The sequence below is a fragment of the Mytilus edulis genome, chromosome 3, assembly GCF_963676685.1.
Source record: "Mytilus edulis chromosome 3, xbMytEdul2.2, whole genome shotgun sequence".
Classification (NCBI taxonomy): domain Eukaryota; kingdom Metazoa; phylum Mollusca; class Bivalvia; order Mytilida; family Mytilidae; genus Mytilus; species Mytilus edulis.
Window position 1 is genome coordinate 4,601,547 of NC_092346.1, and position 15,806 is coordinate 4,617,352.

The window sequence follows — 15,806 nt, forward strand, 5'->3', positions numbered from 1 at the left end:
GATGTCAAATATCGAATGACGTCAAATTTGGACATATGACGTCCAGTTGCCGTATTTCCTATCATGCTGTAACTAAATTAGATAAGAGCCAGCAAGAGGGTTAAGCAGAAGTCTGTTATCGGACGATCATCTGGTTTTGAGGGAGGTTGTAGAGAGAGCTAGAAAATCTAATGAGGTCTGGATATCTATTCTAAACATACAGGTGGCCATGCAGATTATTTGTTTTTACTCAGCCTTGGCCAGAATATTTATTTTCTGATCATCCTTAAATCGACTTCAGATCTAGCCATCTTCGTCGCCCCTCAGCATCAACTCTTCACCCAGTAAAGTAATTTATCTCTTGTGGTACAGATCATGTACTTTAGTTTATTTATAGATTACACATACAGTTTTTATCAACTACAATGTGGAGCAGTCAAAACGTAGTCTCGAATATATATATTCAATTAATATGAAAATACATTATCATTATATTCGAAGGTGGCTCCACGAAATAAGGCGTCTCATTATCCAAAATGGTAAATTTGTGAGTATTTGTTTTCCCTTTCATTTCTGGATTTTATGAATGAAATTGTATATATCAAGGTGAAAGGAGGGTGAACGTTCACCCTGTTTCACCACTCGACCAATATCAGTCCTCGGAACCTTCGGTCATTGGGATTGATATTGATTTCTCGTGGTGCATGCGATACAGATTTTGCCACGTATTATTTTATTTATATCAGATATATTTTTTGGGCCAATATTGTCGCATTTACACTACAATTGATACTATAAGAACAAACAAACCTTTACTCCTGGAAAAAGTTTTAGACATGACCGGAACTAGTCAATTAAATTTATCAAATAGTTCGTTTCATTGAATGTCGGCGTTTGTGTTTTTGTTACACTTCAGTATTCCTGTTGTTCCTTCATTTTCCTCTTTAAATTAATGTGTTTACTTTGGAAACCAGATTTATGACTCAAACGATTTATGACTTTTGAACACCGATGTACTACTGTTGCCTTTATTTTGCAAGACCATGACAAAATCATAAGACTGTTGGACAATTTTGTGCCGGAACTGGGAGTGACATTTATCGGTTGCCTGATCCAAGTCAGGAATATGACAGTTGTTTTTTTATCTATTTGTTTTATGGCTTTGAACTTTTCATTTTGCCTTTTGGCTAGAGACTTTCCGTTATGAATTTTCCTCAACGTTTTTTTTTTTTTTTGGTTATTGTACTTTTTGTTCAGTATACACAGGGTGAGGCAGATGGAAAAATTGTTCTGCCATTATTTTCAATAATCAACAGATATTAAAAAGTAATTCAAAGGGTTGCATGGTAATTAAATCTCCGGACACTTATGTTTAACTTCTTTGTATAAGATATTTTGGACAGAAGTCAAACATGATGAATTGTGGTTTCAGACACGATGCGTTTCTTCAACCAAAGAAGCAATACGGATTATACACTTCTTAGAAATATTGAAAGTATTGAACCAGTGATGTCTTGAACAGTAGGCGCTGCTCACGCTCTTGCACGATCCGACATATCAATATCTTCGGAGTTAACAACAAGACCGGTTAAAGATTTCAGTTTATTGTGTAGGTCCAATACCTCTTCCTCTTTCCGAGACCTTGTTTGTACAGCTAAAGATAGAAACACATGCTGCATTAAAGGCAGTGGTAATTGTAGTGAGCAGTTTACAAGTCAGACTTATTTACAACATTGCAACGATAGGATTGTGATTGGTTTATTAATGCCAATGCACTCTCATTCTCTTTTTCCCTCTCTCTTCACCTTTTTTTCGCAAAACAATATACTATTGCCTTCATGATATTTATTTTATTTTCATAGATCTAACATTCCTTTGAGTGTAAATAACCAATACTGGATTATATCGGATATGTTCCTTACAAATGATATCGGATATGTTCCTTACGTCGTAACTACAATCCCCTTCCCTTTCATGAATATGACCTACCGAATTAGACTATTTACCGGATTTGTAATCACTTAAGCAACACGACGGGTGCCACATGTGGAGCAGGATCTGCTTACCCTTCCGGAGCACCTGAGATCACCCCTAGTTTTTGGTGGGGTTCGTGTTGTTTATTCTTTAGTTTTCTATGTTGTGTCGTGTGTACTATTGTTTTTCTGTTTGTCTTTTTTATTTTTAGCCATGGCGTTGTCAGTTTGTTTTAGATTTATGAGTTTGACTGTCCCTTTGGTATCTTTCGTCCCTCTTTTATATCATATTTGCATTGTATCATGAATCGGTTGTGAACTTTACCATGCTTATTTCTCCTATATGATGTGTGGCATGCTAAACCTTTCCCAAAGGTGCCTTGGCTAAATATTAAGTATAAATAGTTTTGTCGATAATTTTCGTAGGTAAAGATATTTTTTTATTTTTTTACATGCTGGAAACAGGAGTATACCTAACAAACAAGCATACATATGAAAAGTTGAAATTATGTCACACGTTCAGAGTAGGATTCCATAGATTTGTTTTTTCTCAGTGATAATGAGCCAAAATTGTCCAAAATAAAAAAAAATATGTATTTTTGAAAAAGCCCGTTCTGACCATTTGACCACTGTTTTAAAACATCTGTACCACTTTTCCACTCTACGACACGTCTTCATTAAAAGGCTGTATACGCATATTGAAAAAAAAACATTTAAATTAGCTTTACAGTAGTTCGGATCATTAATTTTCTTGATTTACCATACATTTCAACGAACTATAAAGATGATTAAAAGTCCTTTACCTTTTTAGTGTGGCACGCGCTCTTCTTATATTTGTAATGTCTAATCACCTTGCTAATTGATATAACCAATCTTCAAGGATAAACTTTTAACCTGTAAACGATTTTTCTTGTTAGTGATGACAAAAAGGTATTAATCATTTATTTGATCCCTTGTTGAACAAATTAAGTTTAAAAAAAATGTATTTGTTTGTTGGCGCGATTTAAATGAAAGATTTTGAAAAAAAACAGCAAAAAATAGAAATTATCTTTATTCAAATCCGAGTTGTACATGTTGTAGCAGTCATGTTTCCCTATTTTTATTCTTCTTCAATAACCTTTTAATAGTTGAACGAAAAGACCCAAATTCAAATACAGACTTATTTCAAATTTGAAAGTACAAAAAATGCCATGCTTGGAATCTAATGCAGCCTTTACTTATATCAACAAGTATGACAAACCACTGGACATATTGCGAGAGGGAATTTTATTTATATTTTGTATCGAAATAAGGAGATGTAATTGCCAATGAGACAACTATCCAGAGTTGAAATGACGAAGATCAAATCAATTACAGATCGCAAGTATACTTGTATACAAGTATTGCTAACAATACTTTTTTTTTTCCATGAGTAATTAACTGATTCTGAATATGATCTGAATCTAAAGTACAAAAGCAGAAAGAGACATTCACAATATTTCACTTAGATTTTATCTACATTAGTCACGTTAGTTGACACTGCTCATTAGTTTAGAACATATTTCGGAATTCTTTTCCATAGTAATAAAAAAACTGAACAATAAAAAATATAATTGCTTTCATCACCATTAGCATCTAATTTACAAAGTACACACTTTTTGTTTTCTCTGACTAACTTGACAAGTATATAATGGTATAAAGACAAACCATGGCTGATATGTACTAGAGAATCTTTCATTTATTCAATGATTAAGTTATTTATTGAAAATGTCAACCTCACCTTCATACATGTTTTTATACGATTTTATATTCAATGCTAGATCATGTTTTGTATTCCTTTTTAACTATATTTAGCGTTTTTAAGAAACCTTGTTGCAAAGATAAATAAGGAGATATAGTATGATTGCTTATGAAGCAAGTATCCGCCAAAGTTCGAATGTATCTGATGTAATAAGCAATTATAAAAATAAAATTGAGAATGGAAATGGAAATGGCGATTGTGTCAAAGAGACAACAACCCGACCAAAGAGCCACACTCAAGATCAAACAATAGGTACTGAAACCAAAACCGTATAGTATAAAAGGCCCCGTCACGATCAACATGACAGACTTGAACTTAGGACTGAACTGCAGGTTCCTTACTTGGAACAGGTAAATACATAGTGTGGCGGGGTTAAACATGATTGTGAGTGATCAACCATTTCCTAATCTGGGGCAGTCTTGTAGCAGCACAATAAGAACAAACTTTAAAAAATCAGTTGAAAACGTTATTTATCTATCCCTTCCCATTAACAACAAAAAGACAGATAAGAGAGTTCTCGCAGCTACTATCAGCTAGTTCAAACCGTAACAATAGATAAAAAGACCAGAATATTATCAGTTCATATACCAAACATTGGCGGTGATTTTATAATAACCCGTATGTTTTCGTTAAGGTTGATATGGACTTTAAGGTCAATAAACTATCAATCTTGTTATATATCTTGGTGTCCGCCACCATCCGTCGTACGGAAACTGTTTAAAATTTCATATATTACTGTGAAACCAACATTTCATGTTAGTCTTTTATTTTTGGCTGGATTGGTGTTTGAAGGTCCGACACCGAATGAAGTTTCACATGAAAATTTTACTACGGAAGTATAACGGACACATTTACATTTAGGGTATACACACCGTACAGTTGATCTAATGTTTATTATATCCTGAAGAGAAAAGTAGAGCAAGGACAATCGACATATAACAGACGGGAAGTGCGTAACCTAAAACCTGTGCAAGAAATATACATGATATAGAGCATACAGGTATTCTGCCCTTTGAAATGTAAAACTTCATACAAATTATGTAGAATTACTATGTCTCGCATTCTGCTATATCGTAACAAGAGAGATAAGAATTGTATCAAATATATAGCTTCACTACAAAGTTATAGTGCTACTAACAATACAATTGGTGTGCTTTTCTCATTTTATGATTATTCAAATCATATATGATAATGTTTCTATAATATGTTTTGCCAAGGAAATGTATTTGATTATTGTTTTCTTTGAGTACAGTGGAAAATATTTCATTCCATTAGTAGGGGAATGATTGAATGATTTTTGATAGCTTAACGTCCAGTGGCAAATAGTGCATACATGTTCAGGACGAGAACAAATCAAAAATAAAAACAATAGGCCGGTCCTGTAATAGGGGCCGTCTGGAATGAAGTTCTGGAAAATTTGGACTGCCACTGGATAATGAGGGTAAATTGGAAAGGGACAGAAACATTTGTAGCGGAAGTTAAAGGTTCTCAAACATGCAGAGAGGGCTTGACTCTTTTTTCATTGTGATTTGTTCAAAGGAAAAAAGTGTAAAGCTTCAAGGAGTCTGGTAAAGGTTTTCATATTGGTTTGAATAATTGATTTTTAACAGATGGACGCCTTTATGTTCTAAATAACCTTAACCTTAACCTTAATTCTCTCCGCGCCAGAAGTCGCATAAGGCCTCCACGCTACTTTTCCACCCTTTTCTATCTTTTGCCGCTGTTCTGGCTACGTTCCAACTTGTCCATCCTTGTTGATTCCTTTCTCTCTCTGTTGTTCTTCTCCATGTAGTTTTTGGCCTTCCTCTAGTTCTTTTCCCTTCAGGTGCCCATTCTAGAGCTACATAGCTGTTGTTGTCTCTTTCATGCCTTAATATATGTCCTATCCATGTCCACCGTCTCCTTCTGATTTCACAACTGAAGTTTCTGGTGTTAGCTATTTCGTTTACTGTTTTGTTCGATGTTTTACTTTGCCATCTTATTTTTAGGATCTTTCTTAGGCATTGGTGTTCTACGGTATTTAGTTTCTTTTCTTCAATGTTTGTTAGTTTCCAGGTTTCACTTCCATACAATAATACAGGTCTAACTAGTGATTTATATAGGTGTGTTTTGGTTTTTCGGCCGATTCCTATTGCATACCATATATTTCTTAGGCGATGGAATGTCCCTCTTGCTTTCTGTATTCTGTTTTTAATGTCACAACTTTCTCCTCCCTCCTTGTCCATAACTGCTCCCAGGTATGTAAACTTGTCTACATCTTCTACTTTCTGGTCGTATAGTGTTATCAACTCTTTATTCTTTGTTTGATTGGATCTCAGAGTTTAACACTTTTTGGGGTAATGTTTCATTCCAACTCTTTCAGCTTCAGTTGTTAATTTCTGTGTTTTTTCATCAAGGTCGCTAAATTTTGAGGAAAGAAGTGCAATGTCGTCAGCAAAGTCAAGATCTTCTAGAACAATATTAAAGTTCCATCGTATCCCTCTGGCTTTGTCTGTAGTTGTTTTCCGCATGATCCAGTCTACGACTAGAAGCAAAAGAATACCTGACATTATGCATCCCTGTTTCACTCCTGATTTTATCTCAAACCATTCTGATGTTTCTCCCTGATCGATGACAGAACACTTAAATCCTTTATATATCTCCTTTATGGTTCTTATGATCTTGTCAGGTATTCCGTAGCTCTTCATGATATACCATAGAATCTCTCGGTGGACTAAGTCAAATGCTTTTTCGAAGTCTATAAAAAGTATTATTAAAGCTGCCCTCCATTCATTTGTTTGCTCAAGTATGTTTCGAAGGATAACAATTTGTTCAGTTGTTCCTCTTTTTGGTCTAAATCCTGCCTGCTCATTCCTCAATCTCTTGTCTATTCCTTCTTTTATTCTTTCTATTAGCATTCTGCAGAATACTTTACTAAAACAGGTAAAAGAGTCACTCCCCTCCAGTTGTTACAATCTGTCATATCGCCCTTCTTAAAGATCTTACAAATCAATCCCTTTCTCCAGTCTGATGGCCAATTTTTTCTTCTTCCCATAGGCTGTTAAATATTTCTGCCATTTTCTCTGCTATAAGGTCGATGTCTGCCTTTATAAGCTCTGGTGTTACACTGTCTATTCCTGCTGACTTCCCATTTTGTGTCTTCTTCAGTGCTCTTTTAACTTCAACTACTGTCCATTCTCCTAGATCGATCTCGTCTATTATAAAATTCGGTCATATCTACATCTTCCTCTGAAATTGGATGAAGAGGGTCTTGCCTATTTAAAACTTCACTAAAATGTTCTACCCATCTATTTAATATATTATTTCTTTCACTTTTCAGTTCTCCTTCTTTACTTTTTACTCCTGTGTGTTGCCTCTTTCTTTCACCTGTTAGGATTTTAGTGATGTTATAAAGCTCTTTGCTTCTGCCATTTTCTGCTGCTTTTTCTGCATCTTCAGCCATCATATTGTACCAATTCCTTTTATCCTCTCGGGCACTATTCTTAACCCCTTTAATTTTTCTGCTTGTATTCTTCGTTGAGTCTCACTTTTAATCTTTCCGATCTAATTCCTTCTAATTTATTTTTAATTTCTTTTCTTTCATCAACCATTTTCCATGTATTGTTGGTTATCCATGGTTTACTGATCTTTTTACTGCTCCCCAATACCTGTTTAGCTGCCTCAATGTATATCTCTACTGCACCTTCATATTCCAACACTGGATCTTCTATGTTACCTTCTTCTAGTACTTGGAATCTGTTTCTCACTTCAATATTGTACTGTTTTCTTACATCCATACTTTTTAGCTTGTTTATGTCATATCTCATTTGTTCTTGTCACCTTTATTTCTTGCCAGTTTCAGTCTGATCTTTGACCTTACTAAGTAGTGGTCAGTATACACATCTGCTCCTCTCATTACTCTTGTATCTAATACTGATGTCCTCATGTCCCCTCGTACCATTATATGATCTATCTGGTTTGTTGTTTTTCCATCAGGGGATTTCCATGTTACTTTATGTATTTCCTTATGTGGGAAAATGGAGCCTGTTATGATGAGGCCGTTGATTTGGCAGAAATTGCATAATAATTCACCATTTTTATTAATTGTCCCACATCCATGTTTTCCTAACACCTCTTGCATATGGCTATTGTCTTTGCCTACTTTTGCGTTCAGGTCACCCATAACTATAAGCATATCATTCTTATTGCAGGATGAAACATTGTCTTGTAGTTGTTGGTAAAATTCTTCTTTCTCTTCCTCTTTTTCGTCATTTGTTGGAGCATATGCTTGTATAACTGTCAGTTTCTTATACTTTGAATAGAATCTTTCTTTTATCATTCTCTTGTTGATTGGTGTCCATTCCATCAATGATTTCTTAGCTCTTTCATTCATCATTATGGGTACTCCCTTGACCTGATGTTCATCATCCCCGACATAGATCACTGTGTCTCTTTAAAGCTTGGTTTCACCCGATCCTTTCTATCTACTCTCACTGATACCTAGTATGTCCATACCACAATTTTTCATTTCCTTCGCTACTTGTGCTGCTTTTGATATGTCTGCCATTGTTCTAACATTCCAACATCCTATATACATATTCTGTTTTGGCGCTACTATGGAACCGATCGGCTTTTGGGCTTCCTTTCGGCTTTCCCCCAAATGGGTCATGTTTGGTTCCTCAGCAGTACACCAATCTTGGGTTTCTTCAGCGTTTCTGGTTTCTGTAACAAGTTCTTTTTTACAGAGTTGGGTAGTTAGCCCAATGTCCAACCTCCACTCTGGTGGGCCGGGTTTTTCTCTCTGGGTAGTCCTTCCCGTAGATGATTGCATTACCATGCTAACGGATTGCATCTGTCCGGATTTCTTTCTGGGTTGTCTCCCATAGCCTTTGACTTTCAACAGTCACCCACAAGGCAGTGGGGCTATTTACCCATAGATGGGGGATTGGTTTGCAGGCGCCAGGGCGTATCCACTCACCGGTGGGCCTAGCATGCCTTGCATCTAGGGGCCAAACCTCCTCCGAGACCTTGAGGTTTTGCCTGGGGCCGTGAGGTGCCCAGTTTCCATCTATCACCTCGTGGAGGATCCCATATCTGGGCCACATAGGTCTTACTGCATGAGAGGCTGTAACTGGCAGGAAAGACTAACGCACTCGGCTCTCCTTTTCACAGCAAGCTGCTAGCCAGTAATGAATGCTGAAAGCGAGAGTGACAAGCACATACACAACAACACACATACAGGTGCGCATCACACAGTCATTTGACAGACATGTTCTAAATAACAATCAAAATGATTGTTTGTTTGTTTGTGTCTTAAACGAAACAGAATATATTTTTGCTATGCTCGGACATAAAAAATAATGTGTATTCCTAAAAATTTACGAGCAGTAAATAAAGTTTAATGGTATGAATATAGGTGGATATCCATGCGAGAGCTTTGTATAAAATAACTTTTATGCATTGGGCTTTAATGAAATGCCATATTGTGAGAACGAATTTAATCCGTGACGCTTTAAATGCAATATCAGAAAATACAAACTAGATGTGTCAAAGCGACACGAATGGCCCGTCTCAAAAAGTTGAAAAAATCGGCAATTCCAATAACACATGTGGACACAAACATGATGGTAGTCTCACATATCAATAATAAGCTCAAAATCTGCAGGCGTATAGAAAAATGACCATATAACTGTGAATTTCAAAAATTACAACAAAAATTAGCCTAGCAAAACAAAACTTTATCTTGATCTGTAACTCATCATGGTTAACTCACATGCTAAAAACCATCCCAATATCTGAAAGTGTTTAGAAAATTTAGAAAAAAGTCCGTTTAACTGTGATTTTCAATAATTTATCAAAGTTCAAAGCCCGAATTTACAACAAAAATTAGCCGAGCGATACAAAACTTAAACTTGATCTGTAACTCATCTTGGTTAAATCACTTGCCAAAAATCAGCCCAATATCTGAAAGCGTTTAGAAAAAAGTCCGTATAACTGTGATTTTCAATATTTATCAAAGTCCATAGCCTGTAATTTCGGCCAAAATAAGCCGAGCGGAACAAAACTTTAACTTGATCTGTAACTCATCTGGGTTAACTCACATGCCAAAAATTATTCCAATATCTGAAAGGGTTTAGAAAAAGAGTCCGTATAACTGTGATTTTCAACAATTTATCAAAGTCCAAAGCCATTGATTTCGGCAAAAATTAGCGGAGCAAAACGAAACTTAAACTTGATCTGTAACTTATCATGGTTAACTCACATACCAAAAATCAACCCAATATCTGAAGGCGTTAAGAAAAAAACTCCACATAATGGTTTGTTGCGGAATGACGGAATGACGAAATGACAGAATTACGGATTTTGGAATTTCGGAATGACAGAATTACGGAATGACGGACACGGGTAAAACTATAAGGCACCGACAACTTCGTTGCGGGGCCATACAAACTATGCCAGAGTATTTAACCCATCTTTACTAGTTGCAAAAAAGTGTTTAAATGATCCTATGGCATTTCCTTCAAAAGTATAATAATGCTGAATTTTGAAGAGATCAATTTGAACAGAATCACAGAAAAAAATACAAATACTCTAACACTCACTGAATTTAAGATTCACTCGATTCTGGAAGTTGTATTTTAAGCTCCAACGGCATCAATTGGTTATTTGATGGTAAAGAAATAATTGATGCAAGCTATACTTTATTGTAGTTTTAGCATGGGTAGGCATTATATTCGTGATTATTTTTGCCCGTGAGATAGTGAAGGCTAAAATAACACGAATATAATGCCTACCAATGTTAAAACTACAATAAAGTATAGCTATAGCCTTGCATCAATTATTTCGATTCTGATTAGGACAATTATGGTATTTCTATGTCTGATAAGGGTAAATCGATTGTGTATATAGGCTCTTCCATGAACCTCCTTTTTTTTTGTAAAGAAGCAAACAGCTGGCACTCTGATTTTTCAGAGGGAGGAATTTGGAACAGCCAGCATGAACGGTTGTCGTATCTAGGTCAAATATGTCAATTTCGGAATGCAACACATAAACTTTTTGGAATTTTGGCCCTCAATGCTCTTCAACTTCGTACTTTATTTGGCCTTTTTAACTTTTTGGGATTCGAGCGTCACTGATGAGTCCTGGTATCTATGATGAGTTTATTTACAGTCATAATAAATGAATTAGTAACAACATGTGCACCATTTAAGAGTTTGGAAGTGTTTTAAGTTAATGAATTATATTAAAGATGTTAAAAACATGCCAATTTGATAAAATTCATTATTCTGCAGTAGTCAATATACGCATGTGCAAAAAAATATATTGGATTTAGAGGAAGGGGTCATTCAGAAAGCGAAAGAAGCACGTCATATTATAATCGCCAATTAAGTTTAGAGGTGACGCTGTAAACGGGTATTTGCGACCATCAAATCCCCAATTGATGCCGTCGGAGCTTAAAATACAATATTGTTAGCTCTATTCTAATGAACTGACAGAAAACAGCGTTAAATCATACATTAATAATCTGTTATATGTCGTCTGCTCTTGTGCATATTTTTCATAGCATCGTACGTTCATTTGAGATTCCCAAAGCTAAATGGTATTTCGCGGCCGGGAACAGAATACCTATCTGAGATAGCGGATTACTAACGGCGAGGGAACGGATTAATTGACTTAGGGAATGGCTTACTAATTAGAGGCAACAGGTTTTGATTCCGAGATAATGAATGAATGCATTACCAAACCGAGGGAACAGATTACTAATTCGAAGGAACGCTTGAAGTTATTATCGAGGTAACGGATTAAAAACAATTTATGTAATATGTCCTTTTCTGGGCTATGACTTAGTTTTTTTTTGTAAATTCTTATTACCATTGAGAAGAAACTTACGCCAGGTCCCCCAAAGTGCAAAAAACTTGCCTACTTAGCCCTGGTAAGACCCGTACTTGAATACGGTGCTGTCATCTGGGACCCATTCACCATCAGGGAAATAGAAAAAATAGAAAGCATACAGAAACTGTTTTGGGGTGCACGTTTCATCTTGCACGATTATAAATCCAGAGACACCGGGTGCGTCACAAATATGCGTTCTAAGCTGAAACTACCACCTCTCCAAGAACGAAGGAAACATCAGAGGCTGACTGTGTTCTACAAATAAACTGGACCCCTGTAGTGTTCACTTATCGCTCCACTGACATTCGGTGCAAGGCTTTAGATGGAATGGCGGACCAGGTTATTCTACAAAGTGGTTGAGGCCCTCAGGGATTGGTGCCGGCTATTGATCCAACTATTTACCTGCAAAAGATCAGAAACAAACGTCAAGTCAAGGCAAAAAACTTTAGTGACTTTCATTACACAAACATCGTAGAAAGACAAGAAACCAGAAATAACAGAGCGTATTTATTGATAGACTGCAAAACAGACACTCGAAAGAATTCTTTTTTTCCCAAAAACAATAGTGGAATGGAACAATCTGGACGAGGAATTTGCATGTCAAAAGACAGTTGAGGGATTCAAGGCTGTCCTCCAATGGTTGGACTAACCATCCCGCTCTCCTTCCAGTGCGCATATATATATCCGCGATCGGATCCTGCACTGTGTAACATACAGATACACACTAACGGATTTCGGGGAGTTGGGGGGGGGGGGGGGGGGGGGGTCGCAGAAAAAAAAACACTTGAAAATCTTAAAATAATTTTTGTATTAACTATTTCTTGTTTTAATGTTATCTTTACTATAAATTAAATATCTAGCACTGAATAGGGTGACTCGTTGTCGGTATACACTCCTTTAAATATGCACATGTCATAATTACATTGGCCGAGGGTTACTTGATAATAAGAGGATCAAAGGATTTAGTTAAGACAATGAAAGGCAGGTATCCCTATATTTTATTACGTCGTTGGTTTTATGATTAAAACGACGTTTTTTGTTAGCCTGATTTGAAGAAAACTTTTTTGGGGTGCACGTTTCATCTTGCACGATTATAAATCCAGAGACACCGGGTGCGTCACAAATATGCGTTCTAAGCTGAAACCACCTCTCCAAGAACGAAGGAAACATCAGAGGCTGACTGTGTTCTACAAATAAACTGGACCCCTGTTGTGTTCACTTATCGCTCCACTGACCTTCGGTGCAAGGCTTTAGATGGAATGGCGGACCAGGTTATTCTACAAAGTGGTTGAGGCCCTCAGGGATTGGTGCCGGCTATTGATCCAACTATTTACCTGCAAAAGATCAGAAACAAACGTCAAGTCAAGGCAAAAAACTTTAGTGACTTTCATTACACAAACATCGTAGAAAGACAAGAAACCAGAAATAACAGAGCGTATTTATTGATAGACTGCAAAACAGACATTCGAAAAAATTATTTTTTTTCCAAAAACAATAGTGGAATGGAACAATCTGGACGAGGAATTTGCATGTCAAAAGACAGTTGAGGGATTCAAGGCTGTCCTCCAATGGTTGGACTAACCATCCCGCTCTCCTTCCAGTGCGCATATATATATCCGCGATCGGATCCTGCACTGTGTAACATACAGATACACACTAGCGGATTTAGGGGGGTTGGGGGGGGGGGGGGGGGGGGGGCGGTCGCAAAAAAAAAAACCACTTGAAAATCTTAAAATAATTTTTGTATTAACTATTTATTGTTTTAATGTTATCTTTACTATAAATTAAATATCTAGCACTGAATAGGGTGACACGTTGTCGGTATACACTCCTTTAAATATGCACATGTCATAATTACATTGGCCGAGGGTTTACTTACTTGATAATAAGAGGATCAAAGGATTTAGTTAAGACAATGAAAGGCAGGTATCCCTATATTTTATTACGTCGTTGGTTTTATGATTAAAACGACGTTTTTTGTTAGCCTGATTTGAAGAAAAATACTTTTTCATATAGAAGATTTTTTTTTTTAGAAAATGACACTTGCTGAATCTAAGGATATTGCAAACTTTATTTCCACATCTGTATCTAGTGCTCAAATGTATAGCAAAATGAAAACTGGAATCCACCTATAGTTCTTTTCCTTTTCACAAACGTAATTGTACGGGTTAAAAAAATTCTTCTAATATGCGTGTCTGCACTATTTCCCAAGCATTGTCAATTCAACTTCACAGGACGAAATGTATTGCAAAGTTTGCGTTTTGTACGCTACTGTCGACAACCCCGGACAGTTTGTTAAAAAAAAAGACGTTCAGAATTGCGTAAAGCAAATGGTGAATGTCAATCTCACAAACAAACAAAAAATACCACCAAACAGCCTTATTAAGATCACAAAACTTTACCAACACACATGATAAGACGCGGCTAGTGGAATAGATGCAAGGGGTGATACAGCAATTGCAAAACGGGTAGATACGACCTGTAATTAAATAATTAAACTAATCAAAAGTTTATTTAGAGTAACCATATGCCGGATGAACAAAAAGTGTACCATTTATTGAAAAACATATGGTTTGGTATAACAAGAAAACTTATCTACTGTTCAAAAACATTTCTCAACCCCCCCTGCTTCAAGGTCTGGATCCGCGCCTGGATACAGATACCATTAGCTATGACCATTTTAATATCTAACCCGCTGCTATCAACCGATTGGATATATAATGAATAACAAACAAATAACGAATTTCAAACAAGCCCGTAACTTCATCAAAGCCTTAATTTACTTTAATTCACTTTGCTTCTGGAACATATTATCATTAAAAGTACTACACACTCCTTCCCCCTTAATGAAAAGAAAACACACAAAACATGCAAACATGTCAGTGGTCAGTGTCTTGTGCACGAAGACTCATACCTTTGCTACAAGTACACTAATTTGAACAACATTAGAATTAGAGAATTTAGATACATTGTTATAGTTTTTATGACTAAATACTGATTGCTTGATTGTATATATGTAGGACTCTAAAGTGCGATGGTCACGCTAAAGTGCGATGGTCTACGCTAAAGTACGAATCATGGTGTCTCACGCTAAAGTGCAATGGTTGTTTGTTCGCTAAAGTACGATGGTATATCACGCTAAGTGTGATGGACCAATAGGGTAAGGTTCTAGGGTTTTATAAAAAAAAACGTTAAAGAACACTCAATGTAAAAATAGTCCTTTTGTATAATCTAGTATTATAAGGTATACCATATGTGAAAGGCATTATAATTTAACAATAGTTTGAAGTGAATTATTCTAAAAGACCGAGCACGTAATAATTACTAAAAATGTAATTAAGGTGGCACAGAATACTATATTTCTTGTACTAGTCAATGATTTTTTTATAATTTGGGCATATTTACAAATATTGTGATAATTGGTGTAGCTTGCCGTTCACACGTAGTCTATCACTTATTGGAACACCTCCCCTTACAATCGTCCTTCTAATTAAAGATACAAAATGTTATCGGAATATGTAACATTTATTTGTTTAATTTAAATGAGAAAAAAGGCGATGTTTGCCGAGCTTAATTTACGCCTTTTTTGTAGCGACTATATACACATCCATGTTACATTATCCTACAATGTGCATGCTAATGATTTGGCCGACAATTTAAATAATTTACGCATGAAAACATGTCCCTTTATTTTGCCGACGTTGCTTTTCAATAAGAGCGACAACATTTTAACGGAGACCGCACAATAAACTGCAACAAAAACAATGGTTTAAATTAATTAAGTCATTGACATTTGGTTTAAAAGTTGTTAATCAAATGTCTGTAGTTCTATTAACTACATTTCTTACGTCTTTACTTTCGCGGACCATCGCACTTTAGCGTACGGAACCACGTACTTTAGCGTAGACCATTGCACTTTAACGAGACCATCGTACTTTAGCGTCCCCATCGCACTTTTTATAGAGTCCTACAGAACAGAACAGAACAGAACAGAACAGAACATATTTTATTTCCAATTAAGGGCCCGGCACAAGGGGCATACAGAGCATACATGAATAAAGAAAAAGAATATTGATTTGCGTAGATACTACAATTACTAACTCATATTCACTTTAATAAATTTAATTACCAACAGCATTAAGGACCTGATTGTCTTCACAGTTTAATAAATAAATAAATTTATGCTGATTATCAAGTATAGA

The 15,806-nt window shown here is 36.0% G+C and overlaps 2 protein-coding genes across 2 annotated transcripts in view; one reads left to right on the forward strand and one right to left on the reverse strand.

Annotated features, from left to right (window-relative positions):
• Positions 1 to 15,806, forward strand: part of LOC139515660 (uncharacterized) — a 207,419-nt gene that overhangs the window by 46,211 nt on the left and 145,402 nt on the right. The gene's annotated exons all lie outside the window — the stretch shown is intronic.
• On the reverse strand, positions 7,535 to 8,107 carry LOC139514473 (craniofacial development protein 2-like). The gene has a single exon (XM_071303780.1). The coding sequence runs from the start codon at positions 8,105 to 8,107 to the stop codon at positions 7,535 to 7,537; it is 573 nt and encodes a 190-aa protein (XP_071159881.1).

Excerpts from the sequence above, each read along its gene's own strand:
- LOC139514473 (XM_071303780.1), bottom strand. The coding sequence starts at position 8,107 with ATGATGAATGAAAGAGCTAAGAAATCATTGATGGAATGGACACCAATC.